Source organism: Aythya fuligula, chromosome Z (assembly GCF_009819795.1).
Source record: "Aythya fuligula isolate bAytFul2 chromosome Z, bAytFul2.pri, whole genome shotgun sequence".
In the NCBI taxonomy this organism is placed as follows: Eukaryota; Metazoa; Chordata; class Aves; order Anseriformes; family Anatidae; genus Aythya; species Aythya fuligula.
In genome coordinates, this window is record NC_045593.1 from 10,208,770 (window position 1) to 10,227,100 (window position 18,331).

Genomic DNA, 18,331 nt, shown 5'->3' on the forward strand with positions numbered 1-18,331 from the left:
CATTCCCCCTCATCCTGTCAAAATTGCGTTCCCTGTCCTTGCAGTGCTGTGCCGTGAGATGAACCGAGCCCTGCTCTTGGGCCAAACGGGGACGAGCCCCGACCGCTTTGCCTTCCCCCAAACGAGCTGTGCGTTTTCTCTCAGACAGAGCAGGGCCGAAGCGCGGCTGGGTGACGCCGCCATGATCCCCACAGAGGGGGTGCTGAGGGGCAGGCTGGGCGTGGTGCTTATGGACACGGTCTGGGGGGTGACAGTGACTGTGGGGGCTGCAGCAGGTGATTTTTGAGGTGTTTTCCACCCCTCCTGACTCAGGGACAGGAGCAGCAGCGGGCTCCTGGTGCCCCCCCGTCAGCTGCTGACTGAGGTGCCCCCGGCCCCAACATGGCCGCCGCCCGCTGAGGGGAGGGGGCGAGCCGCGCAGCGCCCCGCTGACGTCACCGCTTCCAGAAGCTTCCCGAGGGGATCCCGCCGCGCCCGGCCGCTATAAAAAGCCACCGGGGCTCGGCGGCGGGGGGCGGGGCCTCGCCGCGAGCCCTCCACCAATCACAACGCTCCGGCAGGGCGGTGCCGGCTTGAACCACCCAATCAGCGGCAGCAGATGGAAGGAGGGGGCGCCCCGCCCCCTCCCTGGAGAACAACCAATGAGCGCGGCGCCCCGCTCGGATTGACACCCGCCCTGCCCAACGGGAGGGCGCGGCGGGGCGGGAGCTCCGCCCTCCATTCCCCGCGCCCCGCCCCCTCCCCTCTCCGCCGGGGGCGCGCGGGCGGGACTCCCCTGACGTCACGGGGCGGGAAATGGGGGCGGGAAATTGGGGGGGGGGGGGGGGCAGTGCGTGCGCGGCGGCGGCGGGAGCGGTGAGTGGAGGGGGGGGGGGGGGGGGGACAGGGGGTGACAGCCCCTGGTGGGGGGCGGGGAAGGCGCTAACGACCCCCCCCCACCACCACCAACAGCACCACCAACACCTCCCAGCTCCCCCCCCCCCTTCAGGTGGGAGCGGCGAGGAAAGGGTTAACACCTGTCCCCAATTTGGGGAATATTGGGGTGGGGTGGGGGGGGGGGGGGGTGTGACAGCCGGCTGGGCAGGAAGGGGTTAAATACAGCAACACACGCACACCACCACCCCCCCCCCCGGTGTCATCTGGGCAGGAAGGGGTTAAATCCCCCCACCCCACCCCACCCCCGTGTCACTTGGTCCCTATTGGGGTCACAGCACCCCATAGGGGGTTTGGGGTGACAGGGTCCCTATGAGGGTCACAGCACCCCATAGGGGTCTGGGGGTCATGGTCCCCGTGTGGGTCACGCCACCCCATAAGGGGTTTGGGGTCATGGTCCCTATAAGGGTCACAGCACCCCATAGGGGTCTGGGGTGACATGGACCCCGTGAGGGTGACATCTCCCCATGGAGGGTTTGGGGACACGGCCCCCATGAGGGTCACCTCACCCCATAGGGGGTTTGGGGGCACAGTCCCCGTGTGAGTGACTGCTCCCCATAAGGGGTTTGGGGGACATGGTCCCCACGAGGGTCACAGCACCCTATAGGGGGCTTGGGGGACACGGTCCCCATATGGGTGACAGCACCCCATAGGGGGTTTGGGGACACAGTCCCCATGTGAGTGACAGCACCCCATAAGGAATTTGGGGGAGTTGTCCCTACAAGGGTGACAGAACCCCATAGAGGATTTGGGGACACAGTCCCCGTGCAGGTCACAGCATCCCATACAGGGTTTGAGGGACACTGTCCCCACATGGCTGACAGCACCCCAGAGGGGCTGGAGGTGGGGGACCCCACATGAGGAAGGCTTAACCCTGTCCCCATTAAGCTGTGCACACACCCCTGTGGGGCTAGGAACTGGGGAGACTGGAGGGGGAGACTGGGGAATCCTATTTCCACATAGGATTTGGTGCCCCAGTGGGGAGGCAGTGAGGGGGCTCAGCCTCGTCCCTACAAAAAGTTACAGGCACCCCAGTGGGGCTGGAAGTGGGGTCCCTATTTGTGGGGGGGGGTATATAGGGGCTTAACCCCATCCCCACACAGGTGGTGGTGCCCCAGTGGGGCTGGAAATGGGGAACCCTATAAGGGGGGGGGGTCATAAAAGGGGCTTAACCCCATTCCCATGTAGGTGGTGGTGCCCAAGTGGGGCTGGAAATGAGGAACCCTATATGAGAAGGCAACACGGGGGCTTACCCCATCCCCCCACACCCCAATGGGGCCAAAAGTGGGGGCCCCTACCCCTTTGGGGCGGGGGCGTCCGGGATCCTAACCCCCTCCCCACTTGCCTCTGGGGTCCCTGCGGGGGCTCAGCAGCAGGAGGGGGGGCTCGGGGGCGAACCCCAACCCCACGCAGGTGCCGGCACCCGAGTGGGGAGGGGTTGGGTGCTGTGGGGAAGGGGGAGGGCAGGCGGTGGGGAAGGGGGAGGCGGGCGGTGCGCGCGTGGGGGCCCGGGGATGGGGATGATTCATTGCGTGTACTCATGACATCGCGGGCTGCTTCCCTGCGCCTGCCAGCCGGCACGGGTGGCACTGCCTTGCCCCGACGCGCCGCGCTCCCCTCCAGCACCGCTCGGGGCTTCGCCCGCTCCCCGGCACCGGCACCGCCATGCCGGCCATCCTGCTCTTCTGGAGCCGCGCCGAGAGGTAACGGCACCCCCCCGGGCACCGCAACCCCTCCAGGCTCGCTGACCCTACAGCACCGTCCCACCCCGTGTCCCTCCGACACCCCGAGGTCCTTCGGTGCGCGGCCACCAAGTTTCTCCCTCGGGCTCGGGGACGCTTTCGGGGGGGTGAGGTCCCTCGGCGTGCCCCCCACGGCAAGAGGCATGAAGGTGACTTTATTCCAGGAGCTTTTGTGCCACCGGGAGCACCGGGGCTGCTGGATGCCTCCTGCCCCGGCACGGGGAGCGGTGTCGGCACCCGGGGAAAAGGGATGGGGGGGACACGCACGGGGAGACCCCCGTGGGGCTGGTGCGAAGCGGTCCCCGTTACTTTTTTCCGCCTCGTGGTGCATCGGCGCTGCCCTACTTTTCTCCTTCCCCGCGTGGCCCCGCCGTGACCGGCGCCGGGAGCGAGCGATTCATTGCCGGGGACACCGGGCTGCTCGTCACCGCCGCTTCTGTGGGGCTTGGGGGGGGAAGCTGCGCCGGGGGTGTTCAGGTATTTGGGGGGCTGAGGGTGGGCACCCCGTGCTGGGGAGCGGGGAGGGTGCCCGAGCTGGCGGCAGACAGACAGAAATCCTTTAATTCGGGAGCGCGCCGCGCCGCTCCGCGCGCCCACCCGGCACCTCTCAGCTCAGGAAAGCGGTGAGAAAACCCCCGAGAGGGAAATCGCTGCCTGCCAAGCGACCTCGTGGAGGGGCTCCTGCTGCAGCAAAGCCCCCAAAAGGCGGCTGGCTGGCACCCCTGTCCCCAAGTCCCCTCATCCGGGGGGTCTGAGGTCGGAGCCGCTTTCCCCATCCCCGCCGGGCTGAGGAGCCGGCGCGATGTTTAAAATCAAGGCAGAGCCTTGGAAGGTGACCGCCTGGACTCTGAATGTCTTTGTAAAGTTTCGGTAAGTGGCCCTCTCCCCGTGTCCCGTGTGCTGGTGGCCGGGGGGACCATGAGCGCCCCGCGGTTCCCAGCTCCTCGCCGTGCCGTGCCGTGCCGGGGGCTCGCTCCCCCACCGCGGAGCGGAGCAGAGCGGAGCAGAGGGATTATGTCAAGGGATTGCTATTCAGCCGGCTCGCCGATCCAGAGGTTGCATGGTCTGATGTCATGTGCAGGGCTGGAACAAAGGTTTCTTTTTTTTTTTTTTTTTAAATTTAAAATTATTTAATTATTATTTCTTAAGGGGAGAACCGGGCGCTCGGCAGTGCAGCCGCGAGGTGCCGGTGCCTGCGTTTTGTTTTCCCAGTGCAGCCCCTTTCTCCCTAAGGCATTCGGGGGAAGAAATGCAGGTGCCTTACCCACCTCGAAGCCCCCCCCTGCTCAGCAGCTCCTCTCCCCCGCTCCCGAGAGGGTTAAATGGGAAGGCAGAGCCGGATGATTGAGCGGCTGGAGGGGGAGAAGAGAGAGAGGAGCCGTGGCGAGGCGCAGCTGATCGCGGGGAGGTGGGAGGGAGGCTGCACAGGGACAGAGTCGTGTTTTACCACCGCACATGTGAGCGGCGCCTCCGGAGCGTGGCTTCACCCCAAGGGTCACCCGAACGTGGGGCGTGGGGACAGCGGCACCAGGAGACGTGGGACCGTCGGATTTCGGGTCCCCGGGGCGGCGACGGGACGGGACGGGACACGACGCGGCGCGAGCATCCCCCGCAGGCATCCCCCGCACCCCCCTCCCACAAAGACCTCTCGAGGGTAAAGACCTTGGGTGGGTGTGGGGTGTGTGTGGGGGGGTGACGATTTGGGGACTTTTATAGCAATTGCAGCAGGGTTTTTTTTTTTTTTGGGGGGGGGGGGTTGGTGGGAACCATTTTGGGGTGAGATCCGTGCTTTGCGACCTCCGTGCTTTGGTCTGCATGGTCGGGGTGCGACAAGGGGTTGAATTCAGCGCTGCCTTGTTTGACCTTGCTGGAGGAGGGGTTTTTTTTGCCCTGGGATCGTGCAGAAAAGGGTCTGTTGTCCATCAGGAGGCCAGGTCCTGTGCTGCCCGTGCCGCGGTGCCCAGCAGGTTGCCACCTGTCAGCACTCACAGCACCGCTGACCTTGGCCGCGCCGCTGGTTCCCTCGCCTCGCCTTCCCGTGGGAGGCTGTGGTTCGTGGCTTATTTTTACAGCATGGTGAGAAAAAAAAAAAAAAAAAAAAAAAAAAAAGAGACACTTCAGGCCACCTCCGAAATGCCGGCTGGGGGACCTGCTGCATCCCCCCCCTCCCCCTGTCACGGGCTGGGAGCCATCGGAGCAGACGCAGACGGTGGTGGGCACGGGGTAGAGCATCTCGTAATGGCTGTGTGGGCTCTGCGGAGACGGCTGCTCTTTGCACAGAAAGCTGGAGGGCTCCTGCTGGAGGCTGTGCTGGTAGGGAAACGTGCTGGCATTTAGAAGCCGGGAGCTGGAGATGCTGTAGGATGCTCTTCACGCCCCCAGAGGCCTTCCTGTGCCTCTAACAATAGCGCCGCGGCGCTGCCTCTCGCTTCTGCCCCTGACGCCCGTGGGGGGAGATGGTTTGGGCAGCGCCTGGTGTCTGGCCCCTTCCTCCAGATCTTCCAGTGAATGGCTCAGGGGATGGGGAATAAAGGGCAAAGCCAGTGGCTGGGGGCAAGGGGTCCCTCCAAGACCTCCACCGGGAGCATCTGGTTATGGACAGGGCACGGAGAGGGGGAGCACCTGGTATGGGAAGGGCAGGGTGTGATGCAGAAACCCATCTGCTGGAGGGGCTCAAAGGGCTGGAGCTGCCCAGGTTGGTCTGTCCAGGGCAATTCAGGGTTTTATGGGGCAAGGATGGGTCTGGGCCAAGCCCAGGAGAAAAAAAAAATAATTAAAAAAAAAAAAAAAACAGGGACAGAGCTGGAGAGGGGAGTAGGACGTGAGCACAAAGATTGCGCTGAAGGTCAGAGGGTCAGCTGGGGGCAAGGTCTGGAGAAGAGCACGGCAAGGAGCAAGCACCAAGCTGTGCTCGGCCAGGTGGGGCTTGGCAGGGACAGGAGCTGAGAGTGAGAAAACCCAAGGGTGAGGAGCAATGGGAAACGTGCTTCGAGGAGCGTAAGCCTCGCTCGTCTTTTGCCCCGAGCAGTTGGTCTCGTGCCTCCTCGAGCTGCTCTCCGAATTTCCATGACTCCTCGCTGGGTTTGCTGCTCCAGCAGCATGCCTGTGGAGTGAATTAATTGCCCACCCTTTCCCTTTGGGTTTCGGCCACTGGGTTTTCAATGCCTTAGTATAGGCATGGCTCTGTCCTAAGCCTCCCACATGATGGAGAAAGTGAATGCAGGGAGCCGCTTGCCTGTGCTGACCTCACTGCGTCGTGTCAGGCTGCGATGACATTTTACCACCTCTTAATATTTCTGGCTTACTGCAACATTTAGCTGAAGACTCAAAGGGAGTGCAAGTCAGGCTAGAAAGTGTTTTTTTTTTTTTTTTAAAAAAAAGAGAGAGAAAGAAAGAAAAACCTCCCACCATCACAAGATGTTTCTGTCTAACGGCTTCATTCTCTCTCTGCTAAATACAAATTACAGCTCTGACATGCTGGAAGCACTTATCTCCAGCTGAATGCCAATTGCTTTCAGGAACAAAATGTTTGAAGTTCCTTTGAGGTGAGCGCGGCGGCGCAGTCCCTGCTGGCTCCCCGTCTGCGCCGCCGCCCCCCCAGCCCCTCCGGCCGCTCCTCTCCTTGCCCTGGGCTGGCGAAGCCCCGGGAGGCTGCCAGCAGGAGGCTGGGGAGAGGAGGGGGGACGGGGGCGGCCGAATTTAGACCGTCACGCCTCCGAGGTCGGCCTTGCCCCTATAATAACCCAGCGCAACGCCTCGGTGCTCCCCGTCCAGGATGACTCTCCGCACCCCGGAGCTCGGCGAGGCAAAGGCAGCGCCCAGGGACATGCGGGTCCTGCCGCGCTAGCGCGTCCCCGTGCCACTGCTCCGTGTCCCCGCGCTCGTTTCGGGCCCCTCGGGGGGGAAAAAAGTGGACTTGAGGCGGCTGTGGTGCTGCTGGCCGGTGCGATGCGGGGAGAGGCGGCTCGGCGATAAGTGTGTGCCGCTCCCGTCTCCGTCCGCCCGAGCGCCGCGCTCGCCTTGCAGCCAGCTGTCTCTCTGCTTTCAGGAATAAGTACTCGGCACCAGGCAGCGTCGCCGTCATGGGGAAGGACTACTACAAGATTTTGGGCATCCAGTCCGGAGCCAACGAGGACGAGATCAAGAAAGCCTACCGGAAAATGGCCCTGAAGTACCACCCCGATAAGAATAAAGACCCCAACGCCGAGGAGAAGTTCAAGGAGATCGCAGAGGCTTACGATGTCCTGAGCGACCCCAAGAAGCGAGCCGTGTACGACCAGTACGGGGAGGAAGGTAAGGGGACCTGTGCTCCTGCTCCAAGGCAGGGCTGGCCGGGGCGTGGAGGCATCCTGGTGGCTGTCTGTGTGGGTCCAAGGAGGTTCATGTGGGGCTTGGGGGTGTTTTTGCACCCCCAGGGCTCACGCCTGCCTCTGAATCAAGGTTACTGGGAGCAGAAGCGGGGAGAGCAAACACTCCACCGACCCTGCTCCGCCTCGCTGCCAGAAATAATGTCCCGACCCATTTCTGTGCTGCAGCAGAGCCGCTTTTGCTTCTCTTCCCAGCTGGGGAGATGGCACTTGAGAGCTCCGCAGAGCTGCCTCCAAAGGGCGAGCGCTGAGCTGATGGGACTGAAAAGGAGCTCGCCTCCTGGGCCGTGCCCGCGCGCTGCGGTCATGCTTTAGCAGCCCTGCACTCGGCCTAAATTTCCCAGCCCAGTAATGTCCCTTTTTCCTGGATGTCCCCCCGCAGGATCCCCGGCAGCGTGCTGGGTTGGAAGCGCTAGTCCCACTTTTCTCCCCGGTACAGGCTGACCTACATGAATCAAAGCTTTTCCCAATTTAAGTAATAGGTTTTTGTTTTGAAACTAAGTGGCTGCTGTTGTCCGCCGGTTGGCATGGAGGAGGAGAGCAGCTCCGCCACACACAGCCTTATTAGTCGAATATGGAAGACTGCAACCCCATTTGCTGAGGGTGAGGAGAGCACTGAATAGCATCTGCATTAATCAGCCAGGGACTTGGGTGCTTAAAAGAGCAGCAGGTCTGCCATGGACAGGCTGCTCGGAGGAAGATGCAGCCCCTCCTGTGTGCCCAGCAAGCGGGTCCATCCTCTTTGGGGACACCGGCAGGAGTACACAGTGGTTGGAGATCCCTTTATCAGCTCCATCCTGCTCCTGGAAGGCACGGGGAGGGCTCTCTGCTATTCAGAGGTGAACAGGTCTCAGGGTACAGAGTCTTGCCCCTGCCTGGTGAAATTACACTCGCTCCTGAAAGATGCTGGGGAACAAGGAATATCAGAAACTTATAGGAAAAACATGAAGGAGCTCCTGGAAGACGTGGCCAGGGGTGCCAAGTGCTGTCAGCAGCCAGGCTGCTGGGTGTGAAAGCTCAGACAGACCTGGGGGAACTCCCTCATGGTTTATCTGAGCAAAACTACCGAGCCGGGCAAAGCTTTGGGAAATCAGTGCCTGGCAGCACACGCTCTGCCTGTAGGAGTTGCTTAACCCGTTATTTCTGTCACGGCCACGAGGGACGCCCCGAGCCGCGGTGATTTGCTGCCGTTTAAAATTAGAAGCGGCTATCTCAAGCGAGAAAACCAGCATTTCCTTGGAGGCACTGCCGAAACCGGACCCTGCCTCTGCACTGGCCTCTGGCTGGCGTCATGGGATTAAGGCAACTGCGTAAAGGTGAAACCTCCTGGCTGCAGCCTGATGGGTTCGGGGGCTCTCCAGGGATGACGGCGGCTAAAATAAGAGCGAGTTAAAGCAGGAAGGGAAAAATAACTGCAGAGGAGCAGCCCCCTTCCTTGCAGCGGGACGGGGAGGCTGGGCTTGAAGTGGGCCTGGTCCTGGGGCCACAGACAGGGGCAGAGTTTGGGTTGAATTACCCCAAAGAGGAAAAACAGCAGGGTCAATCCTTCTTGAGGGACATGGGGTTGTCTGGAGAAATGGCAGCGCTTGCTCCATTGGGCTCAAGCACCACTTTGATGCTTTTGGTGAGCTGTGCTGGTTGCCTCAGCCTCGGTGCTCTCCCTTCCCACTCCATGATTTTGGGAGTCTTGGGGCTTTTGGCCCCCCAGCAAGGGCAGGGCCTGGATTTCTTTGTGACTTGCAGCCACTCTCGAGTTATCCTGGAGCTCCCCAGTAGGTCGATTTTACCCTGCTGGCCCATAATCATGCACCTGGCCTCTTCCTTTTGTGAACCATCCTCCTGTCCAGAGCGTGCCCCATCCCTGGCGCCAGGGGAAGCCGCATTCCCCTGCCTGGGTTTCTCTGTAATTCCAGCTGTGTGAGCAGGCGGACACAGCAGCAGTGCCCAGAGAGCCCGTGCAGAAAGTCAGGGCACTGAGAAATGAGATGAAAGACGTGGAAAGGCTTCATGGTAGAGGGGCGAACCCCATGAGCCCACCCCAAGCAGTGACTTCCACACCAGTCCAGCACTCCCGCAATGGAAAACCTTTTATTATCCAGAAAGCGCTTGGTTTTTTTTTGGAATACATGGCCCGGGGGTGGAGAGTCAGTGTTTTGAGGATCTTTGGGGTCCCATGCACTGGGGTGGGCTTATGGGGTTTGCTTCTGCTGCCCTACAGCTCGGTCCCCATGCGTGGTATGGGCTGTGCAAGGACACAGATGTTCGTGTATCAGGGCAGGGGCCAAGGGACAAGAGCCACCAACTACACGAGGAGGCTGAGAGCATCAGAACAGACCCATGGATTTGTCTACTCAGTTTGACCCCCCTGTATCTCCAGGGCAGTTCTGCCTGGGAATGGCTGCTGGAAGGTGCAAGCCTCAAACTTTTCTGTCGGTTTGTGAATTGGGCTGCTAGAGCCACAGCAGGAGGATTCCCACCCCCGTGGTGGAGGCTGGCCCTCGGGTCAACCCCTTTGGCTAAACCCGCAGCGAGCTGCTTCCCCGTGTGCTGGGGGGTGGCTGGGAGGTCTGCTGACCTCCCCGTGCTCTGCCAGCAAAATTCCTGACGGCTACACAGTTGCTCACTGAGTCGAAAGCATTTTCTAACGTGCTGGGCACAATGCTCCCGGGCTGCGGCTGGCAGCGCAGTTCTCCTTGGGTAACAAGTAACTCACCCAAAACGCATTTTGTGCAGCACAACTGGGTGCCGTGGAGCCAATGTGTTGACTGTGGCTGCACACACAGCTTGGAGAGCCAGCAGCTTTCTTCTGGCAAGGGGTGTTAACATCTCATCTTCCCCCTTCTCTTCCAGGTCTCAAGACTGGAGGTGGCTCTTCAGGTGGCTCAGGGAACACTTTCCACTACACCTTCCACGGAGACCCCCACGCCACCTTCGCGTCTTTCTTCGGAGGGTCCAACCCCTTCGATATCTTCTTCGCTAGCAGCCGCTCCCGGGTGTTCAATGGCTTTGACCAGGAAGACATGGATATCGATGACGACGACGATCCTTTCAGTGCCTTCGGCCGGTTTGGCTTCAACGGCATTAACGGGGTTCACCGGCGGCACCAGGAGTCCCTGCACACGCGGAGGAAGGTCCAAGACCCACCCGTCATCCACGAGCTGAAGGTGTCCCTGGAAGAGATCTACCACGGCTCCACCAAGAGGATGAAGATCACCCGCAGAAGGCTCAACGCCGATGGCCGGACCATGCGGACTGAGGATAAGATCCTGAACATTGTCATCAAACGGGGCTGGAAGGAGGGAACCAAAATCACGTTCCCCAAAGAAGGGGACGCCACGCCGGACAACATCCCTGCTGACATCGTCTTCATCCTCAAGGACAAGCCTCACTCGCACTTCAAGAGGGACGGGACGAACGTGGTCTACACCGCAAACATCAGTCTTAAAGAGGTGGGTGTCAGTGGAAATGCTCTGGGTGAGAGGTGGCACGGGGTTGTGGCCAGGACAGGACCCGGTCCTCGTCCTGTGCCGAAGAGGAAGGACCAGGTAGGGTGTGAGAGACACGAGCAAAGTCCTCTGCAGAGAGGAGACCAGCTCGTGCTCAGGTTTTGGAGAGCCGCTCAGCCTCCATGCTGCAGGTAGGACGCGGGTACTGCAGTCCTGACTGAGCGTGCCGGGCTGCCTGAGCAAATACAGGTGGTATTTACCCATTTTCTCCCTTCCCCATATGTCTTGCCCTTCTATTTTAGCATAGGGTATTCACATGTGGAGGAAAGCCCGGGTGCTTTGTAGGAGCAAGGGAAACCCCAAGTTTGCTGACACCGGTCTGGTCCCTGTTTGTTCATGTTTCTGTCCTGGATGGTGCCAGGCACCACCCCACATGAGAGCAGGTTCACACAGGGAAAAGCAACACCTTGACCTTGCTGAGCGCTGCTTTAGCCCCAAACAGCTGCTTTCTTTGCTTCTGGCTTCCCTGGACAAAGGGCGAAATCTCAAAAAAAGGCTGTGAGCAAAACCCAGAGCATACAGGCTGTCAGTCCTGGAGGTCACGGTGAGACACCAGAGCAGCAAACCGTGTGAAGGTGGGAGAGGAAGGGGAGCTTACCCTAGAACAAGATGTGCCGTTTGCTGCTGCTGCTGCTGCCTAACTACCTTTTAATAAATCCCAGCTGGCAGCTGCATTTAACATTGACGTTTTTGGCAGCTGCCATTTGCTGTTCCTTTCAGACTGTAGACGCTGTCTGTCTTCTTAATGAGCTGATTTTTTTTTTTTTCTTTTTTGAAGACAGATTTATGTTCTCAAATACATTTAATAGAAATAAGCTCAATGGGCCAGACCTGAGGTAGGGAAACGTGAGCTCCTGAGTGTGCCAGCAAGTCAGAAGAGCTTTGCAACAGCTCCGCATCCCTGCTGGGGCTGTGACCAGCTACAGTGGGGGCAAGGGCAACCCTGTGGGGCAGGCAGAGCTGGGCGCTCCCGAAACAAAGTCATCTCAAATTAACCTGTGGGCTTGGGAGTTGAATTTCCTTTTGTGATGCAGAGGGGATTCGAGTATGGAGGTTTATTCCTGCGGTGGCTGGCCCTGCTGGCCCCTCCAGAAATACTTGGGAGAGACTGCATTATTTATGGAGTCCTGCATGCCATATCTCAGATGTTTCCTTCTGTGCATTCCCGTATCTGTTAAAATTACCCCCCGGGATGCCTGTCCTGATGTCTGGCCCACGTTGGTCCAGGTTGATGCTCGCCACGTGCGGAGCTGCCCCGTGAGCAGCAAGCAGAGCAGCGCGCCCGGCCCCGTGCAGTGGTGCTGTGCCAGGGGAGGTGCTGGCTGCCTCCTGCCCCTGTGATCTCCATCCAGCTGCCTGTAAACAGGGCATTTGCTTCACGTCACGGCAGTCACGAAGAGAGACCGGTGGAAACTGCTGGCCCAGGCAAATTCCTCTGCTCTTTGAGCCAGGCTGCCTGTTCTCTGCGCTCCCTCACCGCAGACCGAACGTGCTGGGGATGCTCGGAGAGCTGCTGGCCTGGCTGCCAGCCCCAGCCTCCCGCTTGCCAGGGCAGGGCGAGCAGCGCTTTGCTGCTTTTATCTGACATGAGAAGAAGTAGCTGAAGTGCTCTGAAGCAGGAGCAGATGCCAGGAGCTCCCCGACACCATATGCCACCATCTCGGTGCGTGGCGGAGTGAATCACAGCACAACCTCTTCATCACCTAAGCCTACAGCCGTAGCCTCAAGTGCTTTCCTTGCACTGTTCATCCTTGCGAGTCTGCCTGTTTTAGCTTGAGCCTTGGTCTCCTTTGCTGCACAGCGCGGTGCCAGCAGGCCTTTGGAGCTGTGATCCCACTCCTGGTCATGCTGGAGACCCCTGGCCAGCATCTTACAGCCAAGGGGAGCAGGGCTCCCAGCCGTAGCCCTGCATTTGGGGCACTGGAGTAGGATGGGGTGACAGGAGGACTTGGAAACTCAGCATCTGCTTCCTTATGGCCCCTTCTTGAACCTGAACCTGCTCTTCCATAGGAACCAGTAGCACCCAGCACCCACAAACCTTTAACCATATCGTCTCTGGTGGTGATGGGCGATGCCACCGTGGTGGCCGGGCTGCCACTTCCCATCCCCACGTCCCAGCACCTCTGGTGCTCGCGTCCTCATCCCGCATCCCTCATCTGGGACAGCTGCTGCCGCCACAGGAGGTGCGAGAGGGCTTCCCCGAGAGACTCGTGGGCTGCAGGGACGTGTCCGTGCCTAAAATTACAGGCGAGCACCGCAGTGGGAGGCCGAGGGAGGGCGGAGTGACACTGCTATGGCAGCTGCGCTCCTGGAAGGCAGAGCTTAGGCAGCACCCGCGGGTTTCACCGAGATGGAAGCGGCGCCTCGCGGCATCCTTCACCTGGCGTCACCTTCCTCGAAGCACCCAGGCGGCAGCATCCGACGGCCCCCCCGCTGCTGCCCGCAGAGCGGGACCCGCCGCTGACCCAGATAAAGCTCGGTGCTTGCGGCTCAGCCATCAAACCCACGCTGGTTTCCTACCCGGGGATAAACCGAGCCTCTCTGCAGGATGCAGGGCAGCTCCGGGGCTGTGCTCACCACACGTCGCCCTGCTACAGGCGCTCGCTCGCGGGCACTGGTGTTGCTTCAGCTCCCAGCTTCTCAAATGCCAACCAAGCTGGGCGAGAAGGATCGAAAACAGGAACATACGGCGAAGGAGAGATCGCCTCTAATTCCTGCGTCTTGGCTCCGGGAAGGAGACACTGAGATCCTGTCTGTGCGCTCACCGCCTGCCTCTGCTCGCGTCCCTCTGCTTCTGCAGGGCAAGCACGGCGCTGAGCTGCAGCGCCCACGCCACGAGTCTGGTGGGAGCTCTCTGCTTGGTGTGCCCAGTCCTGTCCCTTGGGCTGGGTGCAAGCGTCCCAGCCACGCTTCTGCTGCCCTACTTTGGTCTCAGAAGCTCGTTCTGGAAGCTGAAGTAGTCGCCTGGCTTCCCTCTGGCCACGTTGTGGTGAGGACGGAGCAGGGGACAGCGTGTGAGTGGTCACCCCCTGCGCTCCCCAGGTCCACTGGGTCGCAGCAAAACCTCCTCTAGAGCTAAGGCAGCACATCAGTTTTCTCTTGGCTTTTCTGCTGCAGGCAAAAGGGCGGTTGGCTGGTCCTGTTGGCTGGAAACCTGAGGTCTAGCCACTGTGCCTCTTCCCTTTCTGCTTCCCATTGCATGGCCGGAGATGTTTGCCTGGCAAATGTGGTGCCATGCAGCCCACCGTGTCGCATGCTGGTGGGCACCAGCCAGCAGGAGGGCTCCAGCATCCCTGGGGTGATCCCTTCCCTTCAGCCTTCCCTTCCCTCCAACCTGACAGAGCTGCAACCATGCACCCCCTGCTCGCACAAAGCCAGCGATAAGCCTCCTCTTGAAGCCCAAAAAATCTCATCTGGGAGGAGACCCAGCACAGATGGGCTGTGCAAGGAGGCAGCAGGCTCCATCTTTCCTCTTCTCAGCTCACCTGAGCCCTAGAGCCAAGCCCAGCAGGGGTGGCTCTGCGCTGGCTTTGGTGCAAAGCCCTGGCACTGCAGCAGAAGCAGCAGCCTTCAGCCTCAAGCCAGGGGTCAGCGGGGAAGAAGGGCTGTGACTGCTGCTGCTCCCTTTTTCTTTGGCCCTGTTGCTTTTCCTGGGGAGGAGGCTGCACAACATCCTCCCCTACTCCCCTTGCAGGGTGTCTTTTGGGGACAGGAGGGCACCGGGACCCCCGTACCCCATCCCGAGGGGACGAGTGCTTTGCATGCAGGACAGGACCAACCCCATCAAATCCTCCCCTTCCAGAAGTATCGCTCCGCAGTCCTCCGTCAGCGGCAGCCTCTCTCCTTGCTGAAAGCCCGGAGACGCTGCTGCCCACGTGTACAGCAGAGCTGTCTGAGTTATTTAAGGACACAAGGATTTTCTTGCTGCATTCCCGCGTCACGTGGCTCGCTAACGCAGGGCGGCTTGCGGCTGCTGCCGGCTTCTGCAGGAGGCAGCGCCCGGCCCCAGGATGGAGATGGGGATGGGGATGGGGATGGGGATGGAGAGGGCAGCCTGGAAAATCAGCTCCTGGCTTTGCAGTGAGGGGACGTGGCTGCTTTGCAAGGGGGGGACGTGGCCGCATGGAGGTCCCTGCAGCAGGGATGCAGGGCACGCCGGAGCCACTCTCCCCAAGCCTGCAGTTTCGGGAAACCGTCTCGTTCTTGCTTCTTCCTTCCTGGGCCACCAAGGTATAAAAATAGCTGCAGGGCAGTGGCGCAGTGCAGTAACCCAACCCTTTGCCTGAGCAGGGGCTGGCGGCAGGGAGCAGCCCCGCGGGGCCCCCAGCTTCCAGGAAAGCGCGGTGCCGTGCCCCGTGCCGGCGTAACCTTCGGGAGGCTTTGGCCGGGGTGGGGGGCACAGGCTGTGCTATAGATAACCCCCGGGCTCCGAAGGGTGACAGCTGATGAACCGCAGAGGCATCCGATGAGCTCAGCTGGGCTTTCGGCTGTCCATCCCCCCCCCCCCTCACCCTGCTGGGCTCCCAGATTGGGTAGCGAAAGGGCTAAATTTGGGCTGCCCTGTTGCTGCGAGCCGCGGGGCGCTCGCTGGGAGGAGCAGGGGATGGGGAGCGGGGATCCTGCCGCCCGTGGGGCTTCTGTCCCACGGTGCTGGGGACGGGGAGCGGGGCTGGGGTCTCTTTGGGTGCACCCCTGGGTGCCATGGGGCTGGCAGCCCGGCTGACGGCGTCTCCCCCCTTCTCCCCGCAGGCCCTGTGCGGCTGCACCGTGAACATTCCCACCATCGACGGGAGGGTGATCCCGCTGCCCTGCAACGACATCATCAAGCCAGGCACAGTGAAGAGACTGCGCGGGGAAGGGCTGCCCTTCCCCAAGGCCCCCAACCAGCGAGGAGACTTGATCGTGGAGTTCAAAATCCGCTTCCCAGACAGAATAGCTCCCCAGACGAGACAGATCCTCAAGCAGCACCTCCCGTGCTCCTAGAGCCCCGGGGACTCTTCTCCAAGCAGCAATACTCCAAACGCACGTGCCACAGCATCCGGCCCACACGGAGCAGAGGTGCCAGAGCACTTTCAAATGCAAAAAACCCACTTTCCTTCCCCAAAAGTCCCCATCCATCCCTCCCACCCCTTCCCCTCTCAGCCTGTTTTCTACTCCAGCAGCGGGGGAATGGTGAGCGCAGGCTCCTGCCCTCGCAGCTCTCCTCGCTGCCAGCCTTTTCTTTTGTTTTGTTTTCTTTTTCTAGAGGTCCAGCTTTGCTGCCTTGCACAAGCAAGCGGCACGGGCTGTTTGCCCGGGGAGGTGCATCACTTTGTGGTTTTTGTGTCACCTGCTTTTCCAGCCAACCCTCTGACTAGAGGATGGGCTCATAGGGGTTAAGCGCAGTGTAAATAGGACTTCACAGGATCTCACATCCACCCCCCCGTGTTAGTTTTCTCCTCCCCTCTTTGATACTTGCTGCTGTTCGGGGTCCCGGCCATACCGAGGTGCCAAGGAAACTCCTGAGCGCGTACGGCCAAGGGACCGCTCCTGCGCGCGGTGGCCACTGTAGCCGGACCGTTTCTAACCGGGGACCACGGTACCTCGTGCTACTGCGGTCCACTCTCCTGTGCCAAGACCACCACCGAGCATCACCTGTGCCAATCGACGGAGCTCAAAGCACTTGGGGATGGTCCCTTCCAGCCTCCTGCCCCCGCTGTCCCACGCACCTGCTGCCGGCCGGGGGGACAGGGGAGCCCAGGGTGGGAGCTTTCTTGTTCAGATGTGTTGAGTTTGCATTGCTGCTTTTTTTTTATACATATATTTAGCTTGTTAGGTAAACTCCATAAGGGTTTGCTCTGCCCGTTTTGGGTTTCCTGGAGTGGTTCACCCCGACTTTTGGGGCGCGGCTCAGCCATACCAACATCATGCCTGTGAGAACGTAGTATGTGTGTAGCACAAGTCTGGGTGCAAAAGCAGAGCCAAGCGTCAGCAGAGCTGTGGTTTTGACAAGCGTTTGAGTTCAACCTTAGGGATTTTATTAGGAAGAGAAAGGCACGTGTATATATTTTTCTACAGGGACGTTTAATTCAGGAGGTAATTCTGGGTGTTATGGTGGAGCTGGAAGGAGCATGAGGCAATCTGCTTGGTGGTTTTGTTTTTAAATGCTGTATTTTTTTAAAAACTTTGGATTTCCATCAGGAGAATTTTTATATTTCTTACCTTTCTTGGTCAACTCTGCCTCTTGCCAGTTTTTCCCAGGAGGGGTCCTGCAGAACAGGCGGCACAGCCGACCTGGCTCTGTGTGGCTCCTCCACCGCCTCAGCTCCACATCTCCAGCCCGACCAGCACCGAGAAAGCCAAAACACCCTCCTCCCCCCCCAGGCATCCTTTTTATAAAGAGAAATCAATGACTTGAAATAGGGATCCTGGGGGGTTCAGCTCATGGCACAGCATCCTCTGAGCTGGTATGGGGTGTATAGCTGTACAGTGCATCATATACGGCGGAAGGACGGCCTGTGCCATGGCCAGGGCACGGGGAGAGGAGACCTCTTAAATTAAATTAAAGCACTGCTTCATTTTGTGACCAGTTTGAATTCAGGTTAGGGCATGACGCCTTTTCCCTCCGCCGTTCCCTGTGGAGTTCGATGTACGGAAACCTGGTGGACACTGATGGAGTGAGAAGACAGGTCAGCACGCAGATGCAAGCTGCTTTGTTTTTCTCAGTTTCAATGAGACCTGAATGTTTTATAGTGGTTCTTTTTTTTTTTTTTTTTTTTTTTTTTGTAATTTTTTTTTTTGTAATGTCAGTATTGAGAGAAAAATAAAGTATTTTAAAAAATATTAACTCCTTGGTGCGCGTTGTGATAGGAGACACAGGGGCTGTGGTTGCCCTGGTGCCGGCAGTGGGGCTGGGGAAGGGGCTCAGACCCCCGTCCCCATTAGTATGGGGGGGACCCCATTTTAGGGCTCTGTATGCCTTCAGGGCTCCCAAAACACAACCAACATGGGCAGGGGAGTGCAATTTCAGCCAAGATGCCATGAGAATGGAGGCCAGGGTGGGCGAGGAGGGGCTGTGGGCAGTGGGGTGCTGTGGCAATGAAGGGGGCTTCTTGCTGGTGGGGGCTGCCTGGGGACACAGCTCTTCTCAGAGATCCCTGTAGGCCTCCAGCCCCAGATGGTGGGCAGGAAACCCCCAGCAGGGGCTGGCGATGCTGACAGGGCTGCCATGGGGCTGGGGTGCCCCACAGGGCAGCTGCGGCTGTCCCAGGGCCGCTGTGGGGACCCGGGCCCCACAAGGAGCACGGCCGGGGCCTGCCCTCTGGTGGCAGGAGAGAGCGGCTGAGGGGGGAAATGTCGCCTCATTTCCAACCTAAATGTCTCCTCATTTCCAGCCTGAACCTCCCCTGGTGCAACTCGAGGCCCTTCCCTCTAGTCCTACACTTCGGTGCCAGGCCCTAGGCCCCAGGGCCTTGCCCCCCATGCTGCACACACTGCGGCCCTGAGGGGGTTGTGCAGGCTCTGGTGGGGTTGAGCTGTAGGATTGGGGCACCACAGACATGCTTCCAGGGCTACAGGGGCAAGACAAGGAGCTGCCACCCACGGTGGCAATAAAGGGGGCCAAGAAAACTACCCACAGCCCCCATACACTGCTCCAGGGCAGAGGCAGATGCTCCGGGGGCTCCCCCGAGGGCTGTCCCCAGCAGGAGCCACATCCCAGAGGAGACAGAGAAGAGGAGGGGTTCCAACCCTCCTGCTGCATTTAATTGTGCTAATTATATTGTAATTAGGAGAGGAGGCAGGG

General features: G+C 59.9%; 1 protein-coding gene across 4 annotated transcripts; it reads left to right on the forward strand.

The window, feature by feature from the left end:
* Positions 1 to 835: 835 nt before the first annotated feature.
* DNAJB5 (DnaJ heat shock protein family (Hsp40) member B5) lies at positions 836 to 17,279 on the forward strand. 4 transcript variants are annotated; one of them, XM_032206270.1, is made up of 4 exons: positions 836 to 855; positions 6,724 to 6,968; positions 9,893 to 10,491; positions 15,298 to 17,279. In XM_032206270.1, the coding sequence occupies exons 2-4, from the start codon at positions 6,758 to 6,760 to the stop codon at positions 15,529 to 15,531; spliced, it is 1,044 nt and encodes a 347-aa protein (XP_032062161.1). In that variant the 5' UTR covers positions 836 to 855; positions 6,724 to 6,757; the 3' UTR covers positions 15,532 to 17,279. The 4 variants fall into 4 exon arrangements, with proteins under 4 accessions (XP_032062161.1, XP_032062159.1, XP_032062160.1 ...); XM_032206268.1 differs by lacking the exon at positions 836 to 855 and adding an exon at positions 2,501 to 2,636; XM_032206269.1 differs by lacking the exon at positions 836 to 855 and adding an exon at positions 4,117 to 4,132.
* The last annotated feature ends 1,052 nt before the right edge of the window (positions 17,280 to 18,331 follow it).